The sequence below is a fragment of the Brassica rapa genome, chromosome A03 (genome assembly GCF_000309985.2).
Source record: "Brassica rapa cultivar Chiifu-401-42 chromosome A03, CAAS_Brap_v3.01, whole genome shotgun sequence".
Classification (NCBI taxonomy): domain Eukaryota; kingdom Viridiplantae; phylum Streptophyta; class Magnoliopsida; order Brassicales; family Brassicaceae; genus Brassica; species Brassica rapa.
Window position 1 is genome coordinate 17,381,581 of NC_024797.2, and position 21,978 is coordinate 17,403,558.

Sequence of the window (21,978 nt, forward strand, 5' to 3'; positions counted from 1 at the left end):
CAAACAATCTAATAATAAACCCTTGGGAACGTGAAGAGGCACGTATAAGGAACAAAGTCGTGTTTACAGTGGTTTGAAGTTTGCACATGGGAGCAAAACCGATCAAAAGACAAATTATATCTTCAATCATTTGGGTAGTTTTGTAATTTACAATCATAGAGTTTGTTGGAGCTAATAAGAATAAATACGGGGGTTTAATTTGCAAATTTCTCATTAAAATGATCGATGTTTCTTTCTTTTGGGGGATGGTGGTGGGTTTGTAGTCAAAACGACGTCTCTCGGAGATTGAAACTTTCGGATCGTGTCTCTCTCTGCTTCTTCCTTCAAATCCGATTTCAGACAACCTTTTACTTCCGACAAGAAGATTTCCTTTTTTTTCAGGTCAGCTTCTTCCTTAAAAAGTCAAACTCTTTAGCTTCAGTTTTGGTTTAGTCATTAGAAAAAGCTCTACCTTTTTTCTCTTCACTTTGTGTGTGTGTTGCCTTGGAAACTAAGACGTAGTTGACTTTCCAGAAGCTCAATAAAGTTTCAAGCTTTACGAAAAAACAATGGATTTTTAAATGTTATTATGATTTCAATTTTTCATGTGACTGTTTGTGTTCTCTTCAAAGAATAGATTTTGAATCTCCTGGTCGTGAGATATATATTGGTTTTGAGGTGATGAACTGCTAGATTTAGAATTATCGGTTTGGTTTTTCAGTTGATGTTAGTACATAATCCAGTTCCTAACGAAGAGGCTTGAGTAGTTAAGCAATTGCAGTGTGACTTAGGCCTGTTTCAGTGAACCAATATCTTGATCTCTAGTGCGTCTGCCTAAAATTCTAAGCTTCGTAGTTGCGTAAGTTCCACTGACGTTAACTTCGATCTGCTGATTAAAAGTAATGTCTGAACGTGTGTCCTCCTCAATCTTCAAGGGGTTGTTACTACTTGTTTGGTTGGATAGAATTATATTGGATTTATTTTGTTATTGGTGCCTTAATGAGTTGCTTTTGGACCTTTTGGTAATGGCTTTCACTGTTTTATGCACGCTAGTGTTTTATTGCATAGTTTACTCAGCACTAGATTCATTAGCTCATGTGTATTTATTTTCTTTATTTATGGTATTTTCTGATTCATTATATAGTAGTATTCACATTTGATGGGTCTTTCATTTTTACTCCGGCACAAATCAATGCTTCCTATATTTCAATTTTTTTTTAAATTAAATTGGGACAGTCAACTAATCTAACTTGGATGAAACTAAACCAACCACCAATCTGTATTATACCCTTTGTCCGGATTATATAAAAATATGTAGCAAAAGAGAAAGTAGTACTTAAACGGTTATTTTTTTCTTCCATTCAGCTCAGTCAATGGTTCACTGGTTGTTCCTTATCCATTCACATTGGTTGTTTTGGTAAGATTCTGTAGTATCTCTCTCTTCTTTGATTATCTTTTCTTTCTCTGCTATCATTTAATTTCCTAAACCCTGCTTCTTTTCATCTTCCTCTTTTCAGTCTCTTGTCCCTCTAGTGTTGAACTCTGCACCTGAGGTAAAATCGCTGCACTGCAAAAGGGAGCACAAGTGGATAGTCTCTGCAATCAAGTATTAGTACTGAAGCTAATATGGCTGATACCAGTTCAAGAACTGATGCCTCAACTGATGGCGACACAGATCCTCGAGATATGGGGGTTAGCTCATAATCTGTCTCTAATCATTTTATTATTTCATTTTCTCTATAGTGTCACTCGTGGGAGGCTTGAACCGGGTTCCCTTGGTAGAGCCAGATCCACAGGACTAATTCCTGATGTTAATTACATGCAGTCTGAGAGAGGGCAAGGGATGCTTGCTGTTGCTTCTGATTCCAGTGGTCGATCAAAGGATAAGTTGGATCAAAAGGTGATCACATTCATCTCTGCGGATCAACAAGTATATGTTTTATATTGTGCATATTGCCTAATCTGTTTTGTTTCCTTTTTTTATTTTGATGCATAGACCGTTCGTAGGCTTGCTCAAAATCGAGAGGCAGCAAGGAAAAGCAGACTGAGGAAGAAGGTATATATATATATATCTTGCTTTTGCTCTTGTTTTGAATTTTCTTATATAACATCTATAAAAGAATAGTTATTTGCCATTACCTTGAGCATGTTATTGTTTCCTCCATAGGCGTATGTTCAGCAGCTGGAGAACAGCCGCTTGAAGCTGACTCAACTTGAGCAGGAGCTGCAAAGAGCGAGGCAACAGGTTTAAATTTTCTTTCTTAATTGTTTTGATTCTGATAAGTATATCTTCTGCATGTGTAACTGTTTAATTTTTTTTTTTAACACTTTAGGGGGTTTTCATCTCAAGCTCAGGAGACCAAGCCCATTCTACTGGTGGAAATGGTATGCTTACCTTCTTCTCCATTGGTTCTCAGATTGATTTGTTTTGGTTATTTTTAAGAAAAACAATTTGCATATACTCAATTGCTAGTGGCTTGATGTGATTGATGAATTGGTGATTGTATAAGTCATCTAATGGCAATATGCTAAGGCTTATTTAGAGTTAACGGTTCAAGAGTCTAGTTAGCACTGGTGTAGGTCTGCAAGGTGTGTGTATCATGTTTTTTTTGTTTCTTGATCTTGTACACTTTTCTTTTTTGCAGGGGCTTTGGCATTTGACGCTGAACATTCACGATGGCTTGAAGAAAAGAACAAGCAAATGAACGAGCTGAGATCTGCTCTGAACGCTCACGCAGGTGATACTGAGCTCCGGATAATTGTGGAGGGAGTGATGTCTCACTATGAGGAGCTTTTCAGGATTAAGAGCAATGCAGCTAAGAATGATGTCTTCCACTTACTATCTGGAATGTGGAAAACACCAGCTGAGAGATGTTTCTTGTGGCTTGGTGGGTTCCGTTCATCTGAACTTCTCAAGGTGAGCTCTTCACAAGTTCATAGAATTTTTTTTTGATGAACAAACCAACTCTAAATAATGGGTCAATAATTTTTTGCTGGCAGCTTATAGCGAATCAGCTGGAGCCGATGACAGAGCGACAGGTGATGGGCTTAAATAGCTTGCAACAGACGTCCCAGCAGGCTGAAGATGCATTATCTCAAGGGATGGAGAGTTTACAGCAATCATTAGCTGATACTTTATCTAGTGGTACTCTTGGTTCCAGTTCATCTGATAATGTGGCGAGCTACATGGGTCAGATGGCCATGGCAATGGGACAGTTAGGCACCCTCGAAGGATTCATCCGCCAGGTACATTTGTAATGTGAAAGAGAGATATCTTATACATAGGTGATTTGACTAATAATGGAGTTCTTGGTGGCAGGCTGATAACTTGAGGCTGCAGACACTGCAACAGATGATTAGAGTGTTAACAACGCGTCAGTCAGCTCGTGCTTTTCTTGCCATACATGATTATTCATCTCGACTACGTGCTCTTAGCTCCTTGTGGCTTGCCCGGCCAAGAGAGTGAATACACAAGAGTAGTGCTTTGCTCACCTTTATACATAATCTTACAATTCAAAATCGGTAGGAATACACCTTCCAAGAGAGATCACAAAGCAAAGGTCTTCTCTTCTTACTGCAGATCTTGCAAATGGTGTTCTGAGATCCCCAAAGACTCGGATTGTGTTGTGTGTTGTAATCTTTAGCCAATCAGGTTGTGTAGTTTCTAGAGAGTGAATGTTTATAGTTTTTGAATATTGAGCTCATCAGTGTAAGGTCGTCAGTAACCAACATGACAAAAGATGAGATACACTTTCAGGAACTTGGATTGTTTAAATGGTCATAAATCAAACAGACCAATTCAATTTATACTGAAGAGTTGAAATCATAGCAAATATCTGCACAACAAACACTGTTCCAGATAAAATTTAGAGAGGTTTGACCAAACTCATACAAATGAAAAGGTCTAATTATTATTGGGAAGAAACTTCTTCAAGTCATGCAATACAATACTGGAAACATGAGGAGTTCAAAAGTAGTTGCTGGTGTAGAAATTCTTGAGAAAATCAGACTTTCCTTGATCCTTGCTTCCTGTATTCTGCACGAGCCCTTCACCCACCACGTATTGACCGATAATGTGATGACGCTGCTTTGCGTGATCCACTATGTCAGTCAGCTCTTCCATTCCCTTGAATAGAAGAAGATCAATCACCTGCAGAAGCAATACTATCATCAGGAATACTATGGATTGCATCCTAAAACAAAACCCGAGACCACTGCATCCAAACACAAGAAAACTTTTGCTTCCATTTTCGTTAAGCTTTTAAGGCTATCACTGTACAATCATCAGGAATACTATAGATTGCATTCTAAAAGCACCAAAAAGAGAGAGCCAACAGAAAACAAAAAAAAACGAGATCAGTGCATCCAAACACAAGAAGATGCTTTCAATTAAAGGTTTAAAATGCAAACAAATCGCCACACAAGCAAACCTTAACATAGTGTACCAAATAGAATTGTGACTTCGACTTCTGCTTCCATGCAAAGAAGGAAAGTATCTAATGTCACACACAGAAGGAACACACAAGGTAACACAGCTTTAGCAGGAAGTAACGAGTAGTAAAGCTCCCAGCTTCAGCTCTGAGAAACTCTCTACCTAGCACCCAACACACAAGACAATTGAATCATAGATAAGACTCGACCACCCAGAAGATAAAGTCCCCAAAGCTCACACCTTTCCGCTCTGAGAAACTATCTACCCACCACCCATTCCACAAGACACTTCATCTTCGAAAAGACTCAACTACCCAGGACATTTAAGTCCCCAAAGCTCTCAACTTTCAAACATAGATAACAACTAAGTCAAAAGCCCAATAGAACACATATTAACAAGCAAAGAGGCTCAATGATTCTTCAAGACGCTTCACCAATTCGGAGACAACGAAAGTCTTCCATTTGACGGTCTGAGTTTAGTCAGGGAACGATTAGGGGAAGTTACCTTAGGGTCGGTGACGTGAGCGTTGTTACGAATCTGAGCAGAGATTGCGAAGCGGAGCTGGGAAGGCGCGACGACGTCTTGGAGATTGTAAATGTCCATGATGGTAGGGATGGATCTGCAGGCTGCTCTGAAGAAATCGAATACACGGCGGCGAGCTTCCGTTAGGTTCGCTGAGTTCGGAGGAACGCCGATTTTCCTCAACGTGAAAGGTGCCGCCATCTGATCTTACGCTTGTTTGATCGCTGAATCGAGATTTTTTTTTTCTCTTCCTGAGATAACGAAAGCACAGAAGACAAAATGAGAGAGGAACACAGTGCTACTAATCGATTTGAGAGAGAAACAGACAACGACGTCGTTTTAGAATTGAATGGCGAAATGGGCCTAATTGATAAAATAATATTTTGGAGGAAGATTTTGTAAATAAAACAATTCGTAATTATTTGTTTTGGTTTACTCTCTGGTTAAAACTTAAAAGTCAGATTTGATTTGTGAAAGAAAAATCTGAAATGTTTCCAGATATTTGACAACGTCGTTTAGTGTGAATGGGCCGAGTGGCTAAATGGGCCTAATCGGTGAAATAAAATTTCGGTTTACTCTGGCCAAAGTTGCTACTAAGGTTAGCTTTCTGTTATTTTTCTTATATTAACTCTTCTCCAAGTTGAAACTGTTTTTTTAATCTCTAACAGATTGCTAAGGATAACAAAGTGTTTAATGATAACGAGCATAAAGGGGTACTTGAAGTAGCACATTCAATGGTTGAAGAGCTAGAAAATTCCATAAAGATTCAACCTCAAAGTGTTGATGTGTTAGTCAGCGAATGGATGGGATACTGCCTTCTATACGAGTCAATGCTCACCTCCGTGCTCTATGCAAGAGATCGGTGGTTGAAACCTGGAGGTGCAATCCTCCCTGACACAGCTACAATGGTGATTGTTATTTACTCTCTCTCCAGATGTTTGCTTCTTCTTCTTCTGATATCATATTGATGAGTTTTATCCCTTTGGTTCTCCTCCTTGGAGATCTCAGTTTGTAGCTGGATTTGGCAAAGGCGCCACAAGTCTTCCTTTCTGGGAAGATGTCTATGGCTTTGACATGTCTTCAATTGGTAAGGAGATTCTTGAAGATACTACTCGGATTCCTGTTGTTGACGTTATAGAGGGGCGTGATTTAGTGACTGGACCTGCCCTTCTCAAGGTTTGGAAACTTACTCGAACTTTATTTGCTTTCTATGTAGTAGAATCAACTTCATTGAATTTGCTGTGATTCTTCGTTTGTAGGCATTTGACCTGGCTACCATGAAGCCGGATGAAGTAGATTTCACAGAAACAGCAACGCTTGAGCCCATTGAGTCAGAAACAGAAGCCAAGTTGTGCCACGGTGTTGTGTTGTGGTTTGACACAGGTTTCACCGATAGGTTCTGCAAGGAAAACCCAACCTTGCTGTCAACATCACCCTACACTCCTCCAACACACTGGGCGCAGACGGTCTTGACGTTTCAAGAACCAATCTCATTGGCACCGGACACGGTTCTGGCTGGTGCTGACAGAAGTGGAGCTATTGGAACTGAAGAAAGTCCTGCCTCGAGCATCCATCTGCGTGTGAGTGTTGCACGAGCGTCTGAGCATCGTAGCATTGATGTCTCGTTAGAGGCTACAGGGGTGAGCTCAAAGGGTCAGAAGCGTAGATGGCCAGTTCAGATATTTAATCTATGAATGTGATTGTAACCAATTGTAGGACTCATTTTCTCAATTTTTGATCTGAAACAAGGATATGGATTAACTTCCTTTTTTATTATTGAGGGTAAAAGAATTTTTGTTTTATTGATAAATGTTAAAGAGAGACAGTAAAAGGGATCCATCGGCACATAGCCTGACGTGATGACTAGAAAGCTAAAAACATTTAAAAAAAAAAACCATCTAAGCAAAGGATTTACAGATGGTAGCGTAGTTGAAGTGAAGTTGGCGTTGCAGATAGAGAGACATATGATCTATGAATGTAGTGGCTCAGTTTTGAGGGGTGCACCACCTGAGGGAGATGCATCGCTTCCATTTTGGTTTTGTTGGTTTTGGAGGGGAAGGCTGTTTGCTACCATAGAATCGCTGACCAGTTCTATGTCAAAGTTAAGCGTCCTCTTGCGGTTTCTGTTGCTGCTGCTGTGCCAGGATATATGAGTTGGTTTGATCAAATGTTGTGCATATAAGGAAGAAGCTGATGAGAAATGTGTGTTTAAAACTTACTTGTTCAACCGGTTGTTGATGGCAGATAGGTCTTTTGAAGGGCTTTGGTAAGCACGTGTGCTCTCTCCAACGCAAGCATATGAACTCCTTGAGCTGTGTGAAATAAGAGCATCTATCTGCAAAAACACCAACACATGGAAGGTTTAGTTAAAACAATATTGTCACCTGCTTCCTCTCCCTCCTGCCCAAAACTGAGATCTCTTTACCTTTGATGCCCTTAGGGGAGAAACATAAACATTGTGCACAGCAGATACTTTTTTAGGGGACATGTCTGGAACACTTGGAAACACTGATACTTTCGAGGATCCAGGACAATGACCTGTAAAATCCAATTAAGACAATCAATTCACTTAGGTACTGCATTCATAGATAAAGCCCATGTCTAACAATAGCCTAGCGTTTCTTAACTACCTTCAGGCTTATTATTGGCCTCTACATCCTGGTCGTTTTTCACAGGAACTATCTCCACCAGCAGCGTCTTTGCGGCAGGAACAAATACGTCGTTGTAGAATGTGATGATGTTAACATAATCTGGCCCTACTCTCTGTTACACAAAGTCATTGTCACAAGTTTTAGTCTTCTTCACAGAGTAACGAGACTTGTTCTACTTAACGTTAAAGGTGTACATATAAATACCCCTTGACGGCGACAATGAAAAGAATCCACATAAACGCTTCCAAAAACTAGTGGTTTACACTGTGGTTGCTTCCGATAGTTGAAAACGATTTCCTTGAAAGTCAGCCTCATTTGGGATAACTAGAGGGTGATTCATGAAAAAAAAGTGTTAGCAGAAGAGAAGCAAGCCATTATAAACACACACAAACATAAAGTTAAGACCAAGAATCACACTCTGCTCACCTTGGCCACTCCGTAAAAGCAACAGAGAATGATCTGGTCAATGTGTCGATTAAACAAAAGAGAAGTCTGCTGAGTAAGTACATGTTGGAAGAGACGATATACACTCTCCCTTATTTGCTGAGAAAGTTGTAGCCTTTCCACCATTCCGTTGATTCTGACAGCAGCCAATTTATTAATCTGTGGATAACCATCATGCAGTCAACATGATAGTTAAGACAATAGCCAGTAATCAATATCACGTTTTATGTGCTATATTTTAGTTAGATCCAACCAAACGATTGTAAGTTATACTGGACATTTAGTACCAAAGATCACATTGATCTACCTAAACAAATTGTTTCTAAAAATCGGTCTAGTCCCCCGCCTAAACAAAACGATTTTTTTAAATCTCGGTCTAGGTACACGCCTAATTAATAATCCCCTATAAAACACCCAATTAACACCTAAGGTTTTCTTGAACATTGATTAGATCCAACCAAACGATTAGTTATAAGTTGTACTTGACATTTAGCACCAAAGATCGCATTGATATACCTTAGTGAAGAATATATTGATCCCAGTTTCTGCACAAGTTTCTCCTCCACCTGCTGGGCTGGGTCGTGTCGGACTGTACACAAATATCCAAAAAGTTAGACTAAACGAGTACAGGGGTATAAAGCAAACAAACTTAGCGGACTTGAGATAAAAAAAAGGTAAATTAACTCCCACAATGTACCTAGCAAATGCAGACTGCAACGGAGGTGGTGGCAGCTTGGATTTAACGTTGCCAGATGCCAACAGACGATCCTTTACTGGTGATGTAAAGGAATTGCGCTCAACTAGAACGCTGTGGTAATCAGTACACTGTCTTTTGGGCGATTTAATATCCCCATTTTGTCCTGTATGGTTGTAAGTTTGAGAATTTTGATTAGAAAATCACACCGTTAACAGCAGGTGGTATGAAAAGGACTTTACACTGCTTTGACACGAATACAAACTAAATTACCTGGACATGTTTCATGCTTTTGGACAGAGGAGGCATGATTTAGTCCTTCAGAGAAGTTAATAAGCGCTGCAATTGCATCCAGAGATGGCATCGGTTCAGCTAGTAATCTCAGCTGATTAATCTCCTGTGCAAGCGATGGCTTGGCAATGATCAGAGAGTTGTACATTGAAGAGCCTTTCTCCCATACCATACTCTCGAGCAGCCGTTCCTCCAGTGAGTTCAGATGCCGTCTCAACTCTCTAGGCAGAGAATCCTCGTATCTGATGAAGCTCTCTATAACCTTGCAGAGATCAAAGGCTGTGATCCCAGTCCTCTCCAGAACAGCCGGGAACAACATTGTTATGCTTTTGTGGGTAGCCAGAACCAGTTCAGCTGAACAAGCCAGCATGCATCTATGGAACCTCTCATTTGTCAGTAGAGAGTTTAAGTTGGTTGCATGCAGAATCTGAGCTTCTGCTCTGCACAGTGTCTCAAGAACTCTGTAGTATAGCTTGATAGCTTCTAATCTCCGCTCTTTTGCCCATATGTCATCCATAAGGTTAACAGGTTGCAAACTTCCGCCTGTACATCGGTCACCAAGGAAACTATTTGGAAAAATAGCTTCTAATATCACATGTGCTCTTCGTGTGACATCGCTTGTTATATCCCTATCGCATGATTTCAGGAAACGTTCCAACACAGGAGAAGGTTTTGGCGGAAGCGTACATATAACAGTTCTGAGCCATTTGGCAGTTGTCATTGCTGTGCTCACTGGTGTTGCTGTCAACCTGTTAGCACCGCCAATACTATTCGTCTTAGCGGCAGGTGACTTATGGGGAGAGAGTGCACATATAACTGTCCTGGCGGGTGAGCTCAAACAATCAATTTTCCTCTTAACGCCAGTAATATTAACAGCTCCTGCAGATAAGCTTCCAGATCCAAGCAAGCTATCCTCTTCATTGATGAAGACCCTCTCATCAAGTTCGCTTCTATTACAGACTGCATCAGTGTAATCTTTTTCTAGTGTGATCAAGCTTGTTGAGATGGATGTCTCATCCAGTAAATCCTCAAAGTAGGTCAGACCATCTGAAAATGAAACTCCATTTTTTGAAAAAATCCGGTAACTGTTCAATCAACTTACAACAAAAATGTTCGTAGACCAACCTGTGTCAATATTATCTAGCTTGTCAGTTTGGCATGCGGATGGCTTCTTCTTCAATATTGTTTCTATCAAATTATTGGTCTTGTCCATTGTTGCCCTCAGCTCATCCTCTGAGGCGTCATATATCTTGCAAAGCGATGCAATCAAGTCTACATCTTTGTCATCTTTCTTAACTGAAATTCATCACAGAAATGAGAATAGAGGATAAAATATATTCAATCCGCCAAGGTCACCTGGCTAGAAGAAAATAGACACTTACCAAAGCGTGAAGTGCCTTGGATGTTGAAATTTCTAAACCGACAAGGGACGTGTATGATCAAAATAGCCTGATACCAAGAAGAAAAATTAGTCTAAATTTGTCCACATTAAAAATGAAAGGTCTTTCAAGTAATACAGACTAGAGAGTGTTCCAAAGGTAGTCACTAACCAGTATAGAAACTAGGCCATTAGTGCATGTCACAAGGTCTTTAAATCGACTAAAAGCGTGGTTTCGGAGTGCCAAAAAGAGTAACCATCCAAAACGGTAACTACTCGGCAAATAGCTAGAAGAGCTTGCTGAGGTCTTTTCTGCGTTTGCATCGTATGTCAAGAAGAATTCGCGGTACCCTCGTTTGTAGTAACTGTTACCAAGAATAGGTACCAAAAAAAAAACGTTATACATACAAGAAAAAAATCACTAGAGCATATTTCACACGAGCACAGAAATCTGAAATTCTAAATCATGATACTACGGAAATTAGAAGTAGCAATTCAAGCTCATCTTCTGATTATTGCATAGTGAGAATGTTTGCTTCTCAACTTAAGATGTTACGGGATGTATATCTATGTCAACCACTATCATGCCACAGGACAAAGAAAAACGAAATCCGACTGCAAGACAGGAGAGGAACTAAACTCACCTGCTTAGAAGGCTAAGATGGGCAACGTTCGCCTGCAGCTCCTTTGCCTATTAAGGTAAAAGTTAGCAATGATGCACCATAAAACAATATATAAAGAGCTTAGGCAGTACCTGAAGTCTGCTCTCCCAGTCAGCACCATAAATTTCACACAGCACAGGACCAGCCTTGACAATAAACTGAGGCAACTCTCTAAAGAAATCCACAATACTGAAACAGAAACAAAGAACATTATCAAAACAAATGTACTTCAAGAAAAAGGTAAGAAGAACGGTTTAACTTGGGATTATACGTACTTGAGCTTTAGAGCCCTCAGTATCTGACATAGATTAAAACCATTACCACCAGCCACTACTGACTTGCCATCCACTTCTCTTCTCACAGAAAGCATCTTTACTGAGTAGAGAATAGACGCAAACCAGAGCCTCTCCATTTCCTCCGCCTAATAAGCATAACAACAAAGAATTAATCAATAATACTGATAAAAGGAGAAAAAGAAGAGAAGAAAATGTATTTTCACCGTTCCACTTCCAATGTTAGACATGCTTGCTGACAAAATCTGTTTGGTTTCTGTGAACAACTTCAAAGCTTCATCACAAACTCTCCCTTCAAGGAATAAAACTTTCTGCAATAATAAAATTAATCCTAGCGATTAGATTCATGGTGTTGATATATGCAATTAGATCACCAGAAAATAGAGATAGAGTAAAAACCTCGCATAAGTCCAAGAGAGTTGCTTCACTTCTATCTCCATTAGAGTCAATGGGTGGTGTCACTGGAGGCTGAACTTCTTCCATAGTCTCCAACACAGCTGTAAACATGCAAAAATTAAGCTAACTTGTTAACTTAAAAAAAAATAATCACACAAATTGAAAAATCCGCAATTTTAAGAATTAATCACACAAATTAAGCTAATTCTTCCTCCTAATAAACTGATTAATTGAAGAAGAAAAAGGAGAGTACTTTTCAAGGCAATAAGATGCGTTAACTGATCACACAAATTGAAAAAAAAAAAATCCCCAATTTCTATTGAAAAATTGATTGTTTTTTTTTTTAATAGAAGAACAATCAAATAGCAAAATTCAAATTTCTATCTACAGGAGAAAAGATCTTACATCTGTTTCTGTATCGCAGATCCCAAAAAAAAAACGAAACGTCGCTGGTTAAAAGCGCTGAACAGAAAGATCCAGAGAGTTTAAAGAGCTCTCTCACACTGGTAACGCCTCCGCCTTTAATCAGACGAATTAAAGAAGAAACGGTGTTAGAGAGAGATCTACGTAACTCTCTCTCTCTCTGATTCTACGGCGAACCCTAGAAAGTAATTTAATCTCGCGCGGGAAAACAACACCAAGTATATATATACACACGTTGGCCAATTATATGGCGACACGTACACCTCTGTGACCCAGTTTACCGCCAAAAGAAACCTTCTTTACTGTTCCGTGAAACGCGGAGAGGGAACAGATTCGCCGTTACGGCGGGGTTAAAAAGTTAAAACAAACGGATTTGGACATTCACGGCGTCTGTGTTTCCGTGACCGCCACAAAGCCTCGTGTAAGCTACGACCAGGCCCACCTCAAACGACGCCGTATTCGTCGTTTAGTTCGATTTTCGCGGAAATTTAGATAGCGTTTGGTTGCAGGAGTAGAAATATCCTATTCGCGGATAGATTCGAATTCAGATTTAAAATTAAAAGTGTGCTCGTCGTCATCTTTCGACAGTGGATAGCGTTTGGTTACATGGCGTCGTCACCATCTGATCAAACGGCGAAGATAATCGATGGAAAGGCGGTTGCTCACACCATCCGATCAGAGATCGCCGAGGAAGTTCGCCATTTATCTGAGAAACACGGCAAGGTAGTCAAATTTCACACAAAAGAAACGATTTTTCTGCTCTATAGAATCGTGATTGATCATAAAGTTATTAGCTTTAAGGTTCAATACGACAGCAATGATCACACACACACACACACATCTTAGGTTGAACTAGCTTAACAAGCTCAAATGTAAACCGCCATTTCAGTTGAATCGTTTTGAAACTGCGTCTGCGTGCGTGCGTTTGTTAGTTCTATTTTTGCTTTAGGTTCATTCATGAAAACATTTAACTTTTGTGTCGATTCTATTCAGTAGCATTTCTCTTGGTTAACTCAAGTAAGCACACTTTCTGTCTAAATGGTTTATTATAATTGTAACAAAGCAGAAATGAAGAGAGAGAGTGTAACAAAAGTTTGAATTTGTTTGTTCCTATACTTCAATATAGTCTGGTTTCTTTGTAATAATGGAGAAGATAAGAGTCTGATGTTTTGCTACGTGCAGGTCCCAGGACTAGCGGTGGTCATAGTAGGAGTACGGAAAGATTCACAGACTTACGTGAACATGAAGAGGAAAGCGTGCGCTGAGGTTGGGATCAAGTCATTCGATGTTGACTTACCTGAGGATGTTCCTGAAGCTGATCTCATAACCAAAGTTCATGAACTAAACTCGGATCCTCAAGTCCATGGTCAGTTAAGCTTCATTGTAACTTTGGTAAAATCTGAACATTAATGAGCTATGGAACTTGATTTTGCAGGTATATTAGTTCAACTCCCATTGCCTAAACATATCAACGAGGAGAATGTTTTGGGTGCAATCAGCATTGATAAAGACGTAGACGGCTTCCATCCTTTGAATATTGGTAAGCTAGCTATGAAAGGCAGAGAGCCCCTCTTCCTTCCATGCACCCCTAAGGTACTGCTCTGCTCCTTCTTTTGCATACACACTTCAGTCTCTTCGGATTATTGATGAGGTGAGTTTGTTGTGTGCAGGGATGTTTGGAGCTCTTAGTGAGAAGTGGAATAAAGATAAAGGGCCAACGAGCGGTTGTGGTCGGTCGGAGTAACATTGTTGGTTTGCCTGTTTCGCTTCTACTGCTCAAGGCTGATGCTACTGTCACAACCGTACATTCTCACACCAAAGATCCTGAGGCTATCATAAAGGAAGCTGACATCGTTATTGCTGCAGCTGGACAAGCCTGCATGGTGAATTTTTCATCTTTTTAGTAGACAAATGCGAATAGATTCATCAATTCGAAAGCACTCTTGTCTTTGACATTTTCAGATTAAGGGAGACTGGATAAAGCCAGGGGCTGCAGTGATCGACGTTGGAACTAACGCAGTCAGCGATCCGAGTAGAAAATCAGGATACCGTTTGGTTGGAGATGTTGAGTTTGCAGAAGCTTCTAAAGTTGCAGGGTTCATTACTCCGGTCCCTGGTGGTGTAGGTCCAATGACGGTGGCAATGCTGCTCAGGAACACCTTAGACGGCGCCAAGCGGGTCATTGGCCAGTAAAACATCCTTCTGTTTGTAATCTAAGATACATTTCTATAATTGTGTTCTCTGCTTGATGACATTGTCCCTCTCAAATAAAATTTAAAATTTGCATTCCATTTGAATGTTTATTTCCTCAAAATTAGCACACAAACATGAGGCTTAGCATACTCAAAAGCATGAATGATGCTTCTGAGGCATTGTGGTCACAATCTGATTGTATTAAAATCATTTGGTTGATGGAAAGTTGATGTTTGAGCAAAAAAAAAAAAGCATGAATGATGCATTGATTCAAGATCCATGTACATTATTCATTGAATCTATTAAACGCATATGATCCCATTTCATAAAGACACAACAAACTTAAGTTATCAAAGTCAAAGCTGCTCAAGGTATGGCAAATTCCACATACAATGGATGCTACAAGCCATCCTGAAACTCTCACCTAAGAAGCTCTTGGTCTATCTAAAGTAGTTTCCAAGACAATGGCAGAATCACACTCATGCTTTCTGCAGTCGAACAAAAGAATCCTTGTAAGTATAAATGATTCATGCAAAAAATAGAGAAGATAGTACGTAACTAAACACTGAGACTCAAACCTGCACTGGGAGATAGAGTTTGAACTCCGGAGGAAGCTCTTCATCTGAGTAGAGACGTTCAGCAAAATAAATCCTTCTGAGACGGCAATTAGCGTGAACCTGAACTCGCAACGTCTCAGCGTAATTAGTCCCATAAGCTCTCCTAGTAAGATCAGGTAAGTTCAGCTGGATCTGATTCCATCCCTCATCCATCTTCAATGGCATTGTGCAAATATATGGCTTCACTCTAGTAACAGACTACAAAACAAAGACAGTTAGTTAAACACAAGAAACTGCACAAGAGGGATTCAGAGACACTAGTGATACGTACTTGAAAGTTAGAAGCTCGGAAACGCCTACGCACGTTCTTGTCATCAAGAATCTGAACCTCGAAGGAGAAATACTTCTTCATGTTCTTCACTACCAATACTAAAAAGGGTAGTTTGATACCAAGAGTTGCGGAGAGATCAGGGGGACAAGTGATGTATGTAGACTGAATGTTTGATCCAACTACTTCAAGCACATTGGATTGTATGTCATCATCATGGCAACGCTTCACATGGCCATCCTCAACTATCAATTAAGAAGATGATTAGCTAAACCGTAAACTTGATTCAATCAACTTCAATTTGAAAAAAAAAACAATTTTTATAATCAATCGGTCACCTTCTTTGTCCCATATCTGAAGAGGCTTGCTTCTGCAAAAATTATATCAAAACCATCCACGGTTTAGAATATAAAACTATTCCAATTAATCACAAATTAAAATAGAAAATGAAAAACACGAACCCTAGACTGTACAAAATAGACAGAAACCCAGACTGAAACGTGTTCTTGAACATGTTCCTGCTTCTCCGAAGCTCCTCCGTGGGAACAAAAAAATATTGTCAATGCGCAAAGAGGAAGATGCTGCTTACCAATTTTTTAAGGCTTTAGTTCTCGGCCCATTAAATTTTAGGCCCTGGCCCATTACTCCATGGGCTACTCTTTGAGTTGGATAAGGTATATCTACCCCACCCCCCCCCCCCCCTCTTACCTCGATGATACCGACGTGCCATTCTACGGCTTATCACATGCCACGTGTTCTCTCCTCCACAAACAACAAGCCACGTATGCAGTAGATATCAGCCAAGCGAAACACGTCTCCTTAAGAAAATGACTGATTTGTCCTCTACCGACCAAGTCACTCAAGCACTGCTTGCGAAGGCTACTCTCGGAATAACATAAAACGTAGGGTCGAAAACACTGCAACTTGCAAGGGTTTTAAAGACAAGAAAAGATATGGAAATATACGTGGACCAATGAGAAGAGTGCTTTAGATGGAGGAAAGATCTGAGCCACAAATCTCGTCTATGAATCCTGAGCCACGAAAACAAAATCTACCACACGCGCCCCCAACCTCACGCGCTTGTTTTTCTCTTACTTCCTTTACCTCCTAGGAAGTTGAAACATTACAGAACACAATCCTCTCCTCTCTCTCTCTCTCTCTCTCTCTCTGGTCTGAAAGCTTCTCTCTTTACTTCTTGATCTGAGCTTCTCGATCTGTGTCTGAACCAAAGTAAGTTTCTTTTTCTTAGATGTTATTGTTAAATTCAGGTTTATTCTCTAATGGGTTTCTGAAATTTATTAACTTTATTTGTTTTTTATGATAGATCTATAACATATCGATCATGGATTGTTATACGGGAAGGAACTTTGAAGATTTTGTTGTGCCTACTTATCAAGAAACGTCACCATCTAATGGTATGTGGGGTGGTGGATGGAGCATGAACTCCCCTGAAGCTACTGAGAAATGCTTTGATTACGATCGTTTTAATAGCCAGATGGGTATGAGGACAAGCGAAGAAGAAGAAGAAGAGTCTAAGAGAACAAAAGCTTTCTACGGCGCTTCTTCGCTTCACGAGTTCGAAGGAATCGAACAGATGGATGATATGTTCTTGTAAAGCCTCTTTCTTTCAGCTTCATAACTAATTGTTTTTATCGTTTGCACTTTTCATATGCTTATGTTTTTTTTTTCTCTCTGGTTTTATTGAAGAAGTTCTATCTTGGAGGATGTTCCTGGAGATGTACACCGTGCTTCAAGCAGTAATAACAGTGTTGGCTCTTCGTCAATGTATGGTGGTGGTGAAGTCCCTATGTTCCATTGTCAAGCCGTGCCTTTAAAGGTAAGAGATTGTTTTTATTTACATTCACAGTTATTAAATTGGAGCTGATGGTTTTACTTTTTAGAGATTCTGATGTTTAAAGGATCTCCATTTTTTTTATCTGGTTTATAGGAAGAGGCTCCTTTCACAATCTCAGATCTGTCTGAAGAGAACATGTTAGATTCACAGTATGTGGATGATGAACTGTCCTCTGAAGAACTGGTGTTGCAGGATCTACAAAGAGCTTCAGAAAAGGTGAGTTAGTTTTTGTGCTTTTACATTCCCATGGTTCATGTCATTGATACAGTGGACTTGCTTTGTTTGAACTTATGCTTGGTCTTAAATATAATAATAATAAGTGTTTTTTTTTTTTGCCTCTTTGCAGTTAACTGATGAAACAAGAAAGTGTTTCCGAGATACGTTTTACCGGCTTGCAAGAAGCTCACAAGAGAAGTTGGATTCCGACAACAACACTAACTCAGGAGAGTTCCATATGCAAGCATCCAGATATGATGATTATGGTGACAACACTACCAGGTATAGACTCATGAGATGAAACCATCTTTTGTGTGTTTTAGGATCAAAATCTAGATTCTTTATGAGGAGACTGACAGTTATTTGATTGCAGGTTGAGTAGAGAGGAAGAGATTGAATCAGAAACAAACTCAATAGACAGAGCCGTTGCAAACCTTACTTACAACAAGATGGAATCCAACATAAGCAACTTTCCTCTACCAGAGAGAGTGCAGTAGAAGCTTCTGCCTGGATCAAAGATCAAAACCATTGTCGCCTCATCAGCTTCTTGTATGGAGTCTTTTGTTGGTCATATGTGTATATGTTTGTATATATAGATGACTCGATGTTGCAAGCTTCAGTTTTGATACTTCTCAAAAGAATCTGGTCCCTTTTTAGTTTATTGCAGTAATGTTTTTACTTTAGTAGTAGTGTGTGACAATGCTTAATGGCCTAAGACTCAATATGTATAAGATCATCATGTTTCAATTTGAACTCTTAAAAACATAACTCAATGATAAAGACTCAGGTCATTTCAATCCTTAACACTGACCTTCTCCTGGGCATTAGAGTCCTCAGATCGGGTTCGGGTCGGATCATTGCGGATCCGGGTTCTTCGGGTCTAAAAATTTAAAATCCGATAGGGTAATTTTAAATTCTCGGTTCAGGGTCAGTTCGGGTCTCGGGTTCGAGTCGGGTCGGATCTTAGATAGTTGGACCCAATAGGATAATTAGAGTTTGTCGATTCGGATTCGGTTCGGTTACGGAGTAGGTTCGGTTTGGGTCATGTCGAGTCCAACCCAAAAAAACACTTAAAACACACCGAAAATATCTGAAAAAAATTTAAATACTCAAAAACGAGAGAAATTTTATTTAAAATCTGATCCAAGGACATGAAAAATATCCGAAATTTTATCTGATTATCCCAATTATATTTTTAAAAATCTAATTTTTTATCCGAAACCCAAAACCATACCCAAAAACTAAAATTTGAAACTTAAAAATATACCCATAATACTAAAAATAACTGAAATATTCATATATACCTAATATATACTAGAACTTTCGGGTTTTCGGGTACCCCATTCGGATCTCGGATTCGGGTCGAGTCGGATTCAAGACCCGCGGATCTTTCATAACAAGATCCAGTAGAGTAAAAAGATCGAGTCAGTTTCAGATCGGGTCAAAAAATTTCGGATCGATTTCGGGTCGGGTTTTTGGATCCGGATAAAATGCCTAGGCCTACCTTCTCCCTTCTCCCTTCTCAATCTTATTTATTAAATGATAAGTAATCAATATTATCCGACCAACTTATTTCAGCAGTTAAGCCCAACGGACAAGGTAAATAGCCCATTAAGATAATTTTGGGCCTTTTGATTTTCCTCACTCACTCAATCTTCACTACCATAACAAACTAGGTTTCGTCTTCTAGGGTTTTAAGGTTTCCGCACAATTCACACTCTCTCACTCTCTCTCAACTTCAACAGCATATCATCTAATCATGACTACCGAAGAGAAAGAGATCCTCGCCGCCAAATTGGAAGAACAGAAGATCGATGTAATATGCTCATCTTCTTACACTCTTTAGCTTGAAAACAACTAGACTCAGTTCAGATCTTAAGTGTTTTGCTTCGTATATGCTAATACTAGAGCCGTGCAACTTTAGATCTGTGTTATATTTATTACAGCTCCGTGAACTTCAGTTATTGATTTAGTTTGGTTTGGGACCGATGTGTTTTGCTTGTAGCTTGATAAGCCTGAAGTTGAGGACGCTGATGACAATGATGAGGATGACTCTGACGATGATGATGACGCTGAGGGTAAGTCCTTTGTTTTGTACGGATCTTAGCGTTCTGTTAGTTTATGTCCGGGGGAAGATTGGTTTATGCTCAGAGTCTGTCTGAATGTGAAAGATAGTGGTTACAGAAGCTTAAAATGAATAGATCTTTGCACTGTGTGATTCATATGCCTGAGATTTTTGGGTGGTTGTGATTCTTGTTTGTGGAACTATCTTTCATTCTAGTTGAGTCTTCATTACTGTGCTGTGTTTGTTGAAACAGGACAAGAGGGAGAGACCGGAGGCAAGTCAAAGCAAAGCAGAAGTGAGAAGAAGAGTCGCAAAGCTATGCTGAAGCTCGGAATGAAACCCATCACTGGTGTCAGCCGTGTCACCGTCAAAAAGAGCAAGAATGTTCGTGTTTTGATCCTTCTTTTGCACATTCAATCTCCATAGATTTTTTATCCATTTAAATGTATAAATTTATGTGGACATTGTTTTTGGAATACACAGGTCATGTTTGTCATATCAAAACCTGATGTGTTCAAGAGTCCTGCATCAGACACATACGTGATCTTCGGAGAGGCAAAGATCGAGGACTTGAGCTCTCAGATCCAGTCTCAAGCTGCAGAGCAGTTCAAGGCTCCGGATCTCAGCAGCATGATCTCAAAGGGTGAGTCGTCGTCCAGCGCTGCAGTGGTGCAGGATGACGATGAGGAGGTCGACGAGGAAGGTGTTGAGCCGAAGGACGTCGAGTTGGTGATGACTCAAGCAGGTGTGACTAGGCCAAAGGCTGTTAAGGCGCTCAAGGCTGCTGATGGAGATATCGTCTCTGCCATCATGGAGCTTACCACCTAAACTCAAAATCTTTTCAACTTAGGTGTGGCTTAAATCGAGTTATTGTGTCAAAAAGGATTCCGAAATTTTTGTTTTCATGCTTTCTTTTAAGTGATTTTCATTGTTGTATTAGTACAAAACCTCATAAATTATTGAATTTCAGTTTGATTTGATATTAAACTCGTTACTGTAACCGAAACTATAAGGTTGCTCCTCAGTTATAATATGTTTGAAACGAAGTCTGAATGCTGATAATACCTTAGTTTATTCTAAGCTCTTTTGCCTAATTGATTCACTAGCAAAATAACGTTCATCAAAGAGATCATTAAAACACAAAATGTAGATGGTTCTCTTATAACACAAACCGAACAAAGAAAACAAAAAAGGCGTGATCCATTCAAACTTGTATGTCCACAGACGTATATATAGCCATATAGACACTTTAAATTCAATCTGAAAGAGGAACAACCATCACACCAAAGCCACATTCACGAATGTAATCTACCTGCGATGGCATGAACCTGAGCTTCCATCTGCGCAGCTCTAACTTTAGACCCCGTGGCTCGATGAAAGAACTGCTCCCTCGAAAGCAACCTCACACTCCTCAAGTACTGATCAAACGGAACAACCCCATCCTGAAACCCCTTATCCAACGCGTAAACCGCATCTTCAATAGCCAAATCCGAAGCAGTACACTCCAACATCTGCTTAGAGAGCGCGTCCACACACTCAAAGGCCTTATCAACATCAACATCGATATTAGTCTTCCCTTGATTCTCTCTAACCCAAGAATCAAGAACGTCGGTGTTCATGGATACGATCTGTAGCTGCTGCTCGAGCGTCTCCTTCTCCTCCACCATCTCCTTCATCCCTCTGCTGATCTCTTCCTCTCTCCTCTTCAAACCTCCTTGGAGACTCAGCATCGACTCCGCCTCGGCTTCTCTATCTCTCCGCATCGACGCTAGATCGCCGTGAACCATCTCCACCATCCTGTTGATCGCGTTTCTCTTGTAAACCTCCGCCGCGTCGTCCTGGTGGTGAACGTGGTTCACTCTGCCGTAAGGAGACGGCGGGAACGGTCTCTGATCAACCGTCTGAGGAGGAGGAGGAGGAGGACGCGTCTCGTACGGCGGCGGCGATGGCCCCGGCTGAGGACGGCGGCGGGAGTAGAGAGGAGGATCGGTAGCGAAGGCGGCGCCGAGATCGGAGACGAGATCCACGAGATTGGAGCTAGGGTAAACCCAATTTTGGAGATAAGGGAGAGACACGAGGCCCGAGGGGGTCACGTGCGCGTGGGGACGTTTGATGATCATGTCGGCGGTGGGGTTCACGTAGACGCAAGGAGGGTGGCGAGGGTAGGACTCGAGGAGCCAGATGATGACGGGGATGTTGTAGGTGACGCCGTGATAAGGCATCGGGATGGTTCCGTCAGCTTGGAGGAGGTTTACGGAACGGCCGTCGTTGTGGATAAACGTCGCCGTTTTGGGCTCGAGGGAAGGGTAGGAGGAGATTAGGTTGAGGAGGTGTTGGCGGATTAGCCACTTGGTGGATTCGTCGTAGGGGACGGAGTTGGGCCCGCGCTGTGAGAGGACGGAGGAGAGGAATTGTTGGATCTGTTGCGGGTTTAACGGTGACGGAACCATCGGGGTTAAAACGGTGTCGGTGATTGGAAAAGTCTGATTGAAGAAGAAAACGACGACGAAAGGGAAAGGATGTTTTGTTGGAGAGGAAGAAGTAATGTTATACGCGTCTTTTGAATGTAATGACTCTTTTGCCCTTTAATTTAAGCCGG

General features: G+C 40.5%; 9 protein-coding genes across 12 annotated transcripts; 5 read left to right on the top strand and 4 right to left on the bottom strand.

The window, feature by feature from the left end:
* Positions 1–210: 210 nt before the first annotated feature.
* Positions 211–3,784, top strand: LOC103859437 (transcription factor TGA6). 2 transcript variants are annotated; one of them, XM_009136972.3, is made up of 10 exons: positions 211–381; positions 1,345–1,396; positions 1,497–1,671; positions 1,805–1,879; positions 1,976–2,035; positions 2,147–2,224; positions 2,313–2,364; positions 2,625–2,896; positions 2,980–3,225; positions 3,299–3,784. In XM_009136972.3, the coding sequence occupies exons 3-10, from the start codon at positions 1,606–1,608 to the stop codon at positions 3,443–3,445; spliced, it is 996 nt and encodes a 331-aa protein (XP_009135220.1). In that variant the 5' UTR covers positions 211–381; positions 1,345–1,396; positions 1,497–1,605; the 3' UTR covers positions 3,446–3,784. The 2 variants fall into 2 exon arrangements, with proteins under 2 accessions (XP_009135220.1, XP_033144420.1); XM_033288529.1 differs by having other exon boundaries at positions 228–377; positions 1,340–1,396.
* On the bottom strand, positions 3,750–5,228 carry LOC103859436 (NADH dehydrogenase [ubiquinone] 1 alpha subcomplex subunit 6). The gene is made up of 2 exons (XM_009136970.3): positions 4,916–5,228; positions 3,750–4,129 (listed from the first exon to the last, which is right to left on the bottom strand). Exons 1-2 carry the CDS (start codon positions 5,132–5,134, stop codon positions 3,947–3,949), a joined length of 402 nt encoding a protein of 133 aa, XP_009135218.1. The 5' UTR covers positions 5,135–5,228; the 3' UTR covers positions 3,750–3,946.
* Positions 5,229–5,474: 246 nt separating this feature from the next.
* On the top strand, positions 5,475–6,735 carry LOC103860155 (probable protein arginine N-methyltransferase 3). The gene is made up of 4 exons (XM_009137753.1): positions 5,475–5,531; positions 5,602–5,841; positions 5,942–6,109; positions 6,193–6,735. The coding sequence occupies exons 1-4, from the start codon at positions 5,475–5,477 to the stop codon at positions 6,625–6,627; spliced, it is 900 nt and encodes a 299-aa protein (XP_009136001.1). The 3' UTR covers positions 6,628–6,735.
* LOC103859438 (retinoblastoma-related protein 1) lies at positions 6,683–12,428 on the bottom strand. Of its 2 annotated transcripts, XM_009136974.3 has the most exons (18): positions 12,148–12,428; positions 11,746–11,843; positions 11,553–11,657; positions 11,329–11,474; positions 11,146–11,242; positions 11,036–11,082; positions 10,564–10,756; positions 10,396–10,462; positions 10,139–10,309; positions 8,996–10,060; positions 8,726–8,888; positions 8,545–8,617; positions 8,011–8,187; positions 7,789–7,908; positions 7,564–7,696; positions 7,359–7,471; positions 7,153–7,268; positions 6,683–7,068 (listed from the first exon to the last, which is right to left on the bottom strand). In XM_009136974.3, the coding sequence occupies exons 2-18, from the start codon at positions 11,827–11,829 to the stop codon at positions 6,903–6,905; spliced, it is 3,036 nt and encodes a 1,011-aa protein (XP_009135222.2). In that variant the 5' UTR covers positions 11,830–11,843; positions 12,148–12,428; the 3' UTR covers positions 6,683–6,902. The 2 variants fall into 2 exon arrangements, with proteins under 2 accessions (XP_009135222.2, XP_009135221.2); XM_009136973.3 differs by lacking the exon at positions 12,148–12,428 and having other exon boundaries at positions 6,683–7,065; positions 11,746–11,853.
* A 237-nt stretch (positions 12,429–12,665) lies between these two features.
* Positions 12,666–14,462, top strand: LOC103859439 (bifunctional protein FolD 2). Its single transcript, XM_009136976.2, has 5 exons — positions 12,666–12,888; positions 13,348–13,531; positions 13,601–13,758; positions 13,836–14,048; positions 14,128–14,462. The coding sequence occupies exons 1-5, from the start codon at positions 12,772–12,774 to the stop codon at positions 14,356–14,358; spliced, it is 903 nt and encodes a 300-aa protein (XP_009135224.2). The 5' UTR covers positions 12,666–12,771; the 3' UTR covers positions 14,359–14,462.
* Positions 14,463–14,607: 145 nt separating this feature from the next.
* Positions 14,608–15,841, bottom strand: LOC103859440 (cilia- and flagella-associated protein 20). Its single transcript, XM_009136977.3, has 5 exons — positions 15,705–15,841; positions 15,582–15,613; positions 15,247–15,488; positions 14,937–15,173; positions 14,608–14,846 (listed from the first exon to the last, which is right to left on the bottom strand). The coding sequence occupies exons 1-5, from the start codon at positions 15,755–15,757 to the stop codon at positions 14,838–14,840; spliced, it is 573 nt and encodes a 190-aa protein (XP_009135225.1). The 5' UTR covers positions 15,758–15,841; the 3' UTR covers positions 14,608–14,837.
* A 393-nt stretch (positions 15,842–16,234) lies between these two features.
* LOC103859441 (protein LNK3) lies at positions 16,235–18,063 on the top strand. Of its 2 annotated transcripts, none has more exons than XM_009136978.3 (6): positions 16,235–16,473; positions 16,568–16,854; positions 16,951–17,080; positions 17,192–17,314; positions 17,445–17,596; positions 17,688–18,063. In XM_009136978.3, exons 2-6 carry the CDS (start codon positions 16,586–16,588, stop codon positions 17,809–17,811), a joined length of 798 nt encoding a protein of 265 aa, XP_009135226.1. In that variant the 5' UTR covers positions 16,235–16,473; positions 16,568–16,585; the 3' UTR covers positions 17,812–18,063. The 2 variants fall into 2 exon arrangements, with proteins under 2 accessions (XP_009135226.1, XP_009135227.1); XM_009136979.3 differs by having other exon boundaries at positions 16,954–17,080.
* Positions 18,064–18,911: 848 nt separating this feature from the next.
* Positions 18,912–20,386, top strand: LOC103859442 (nascent polypeptide-associated complex subunit alpha-like protein 1). The gene is made up of 4 exons (XM_009136981.3): positions 18,912–19,130; positions 19,320–19,392; positions 19,633–19,763; positions 19,863–20,386. Exons 1-4 carry the CDS (start codon positions 19,074–19,076, stop codon positions 20,205–20,207), a joined length of 606 nt encoding a protein of 201 aa, XP_009135229.1. The 5' UTR covers positions 18,912–19,073; the 3' UTR covers positions 20,208–20,386.
* A 96-nt stretch (positions 20,387–20,482) lies between these two features.
* On the bottom strand, positions 20,483–21,885 carry LOC103859443 (protein ELC). Its single transcript, XM_009136982.3, has one exon. It carries the CDS (start codon positions 21,827–21,829, stop codon positions 20,675–20,677), a length of 1,155 nt encoding a protein of 384 aa, XP_009135230.1. The 5' UTR covers positions 21,830–21,885; the 3' UTR covers positions 20,483–20,674.
* Positions 21,886–21,978: the final 93 nt, after the last annotated feature.

Excerpts from the sequence above, each read along its gene's own strand:
- LOC103859441 (XM_009136978.3), top strand. The coding sequence starts at position 16,586 with ATGGATTGTTATACGGGAAGGAACTTTGAAGATTTTGTTGTGCCTACT. Across the intron at positions 16,855-16,950 it reads CAGATGGATGATATGTTCTT|AAGTTCTATCTTGGAGGATG; the intron begins GTAAAGCCTCTT and ends GTTTTATTGAAG. Across the intron at positions 17,597-17,687 it reads TATGGTGACAACACTACCAG|GTTGAGTAGAGAGGAAGAGA; the intron begins GTATAGACTCAT and ends ATTTGATTGCAG.
- LOC103859437 (XM_009136972.3), top strand. The coding sequence starts at position 1,606 with ATGGCTGATACCAGTTCAAGAACTGATGCCTCAACTGATGGCGACACA. Across the intron at positions 1,880-1,975 it reads AGGATAAGTTGGATCAAAAG|ACCGTTCGTAGGCTTGCTCA; the intron begins GTGATCACATTC and ends TTTGATGCATAG. Across the intron at positions 2,897-2,979 it reads GTTCATCTGAACTTCTCAAG|CTTATAGCGAATCAGCTGGA; the intron begins GTGAGCTCTTCA and ends TTTTGCTGGCAG.
- LOC103859438 (XM_009136973.3), bottom strand. The coding sequence starts at position 11,853 with ATGTTTACAGCTGTGTTGGAGACTATGGAAGAAGTTCAGCCTCCAGTG. Across the intron at positions 10,061-10,138 it reads GCTAGATAATATTGACACAG|ATGGTCTGACCTACTTTGAG; the intron begins GTTGGTCTACGA and ends TTTCATTTTCAG. Across the intron at positions 8,188-8,544 it reads TCAATATATTCTTCACTAAG|ATTAATAAATTGGCTGCTGT; the intron begins GTATATCAATGC and ends GGTTATCCACAG.
- LOC103860155 (XM_009137753.1), top strand. The coding sequence starts at position 5,475 with ATGGGCCTAATCGGTGAAATAAAATTTCGGTTTACTCTGGCCAAAGTT. Across the intron at positions 5,532-5,601 it reads TGGCCAAAGTTGCTACTAAG|ATTGCTAAGGATAACAAAGT; the intron begins GTTAGCTTTCTG and ends AATCTCTAACAG. Across the intron at positions 5,842-5,941 it reads TCCCTGACACAGCTACAATG|TTTGTAGCTGGATTTGGCAA; the intron begins GTGATTGTTATT and ends TGGAGATCTCAG.
- LOC103859436 (XM_009136970.3), bottom strand. The coding sequence starts at position 5,134 with ATGGCGGCACCTTTCACGTTGAGGAAAATCGGCGTTCCTCCGAACTCA. Across the intron at positions 4,130-4,915 it reads CTCACGTCACCGACCCTAAG|GTGATTGATCTTCTTCTATT; the intron begins GTAACTTCCCCT and ends TTGCTTCTGCAG.
- LOC103859442 (XM_009136981.3), top strand. The coding sequence starts at position 19,074 with ATGACTACCGAAGAGAAAGAGATCCTCGCCGCCAAATTGGAAGAACAG. Across the intron at positions 19,131-19,319 it reads TGGAAGAACAGAAGATCGAT|CTTGATAAGCCTGAAGTTGA; the intron begins GTAATATGCTCA and ends TTTTGCTTGTAG. Across the intron at positions 19,764-19,862 it reads CCGTCAAAAAGAGCAAGAAT|GTCATGTTTGTCATATCAAA; the intron begins GTTCGTGTTTTG and ends TGGAATACACAG.
- LOC103859443 (XM_009136982.3), bottom strand. The coding sequence starts at position 21,829 with ATGGTTCCGTCACCGTTAAACCCGCAACAGATCCAACAATTCCTCTCC.
- LOC103859439 (XM_009136976.2), top strand. The coding sequence starts at position 12,772 with ATGGCGTCGTCACCATCTGATCAAACGGCGAAGATAATCGATGGAAAG. Across the intron at positions 12,889-13,347 it reads TATCTGAGAAACACGGCAAG|GTCCCAGGACTAGCGGTGGT; the intron begins GTAGTCAAATTT and ends TGCTACGTGCAG. Across the intron at positions 13,759-13,835 it reads TCCTTCCATGCACCCCTAAG|GGATGTTTGGAGCTCTTAGT; the intron begins GTACTGCTCTGC and ends TGTTGTGTGCAG.
- LOC103859440 (XM_009136977.3), bottom strand. The coding sequence starts at position 15,757 with ATGTTCAAGAACACGTTTCAGTCTGGGTTTCTGTCTATTTTGTACAGT. Across the intron at positions 15,614-15,704 it reads TCTATTTTGTACAGTCTAGG|AAGCAAGCCTCTTCAGATAT; the intron begins GTTCGTGTTTTT and ends TAATTTTTGCAG. Across the intron at positions 15,174-15,246 it reads TCCGAGCTTCTAACTTTCAA|TCTGTTACTAGAGTGAAGCC; the intron begins GTACGTATCACT and ends TTTGTTTTGTAG.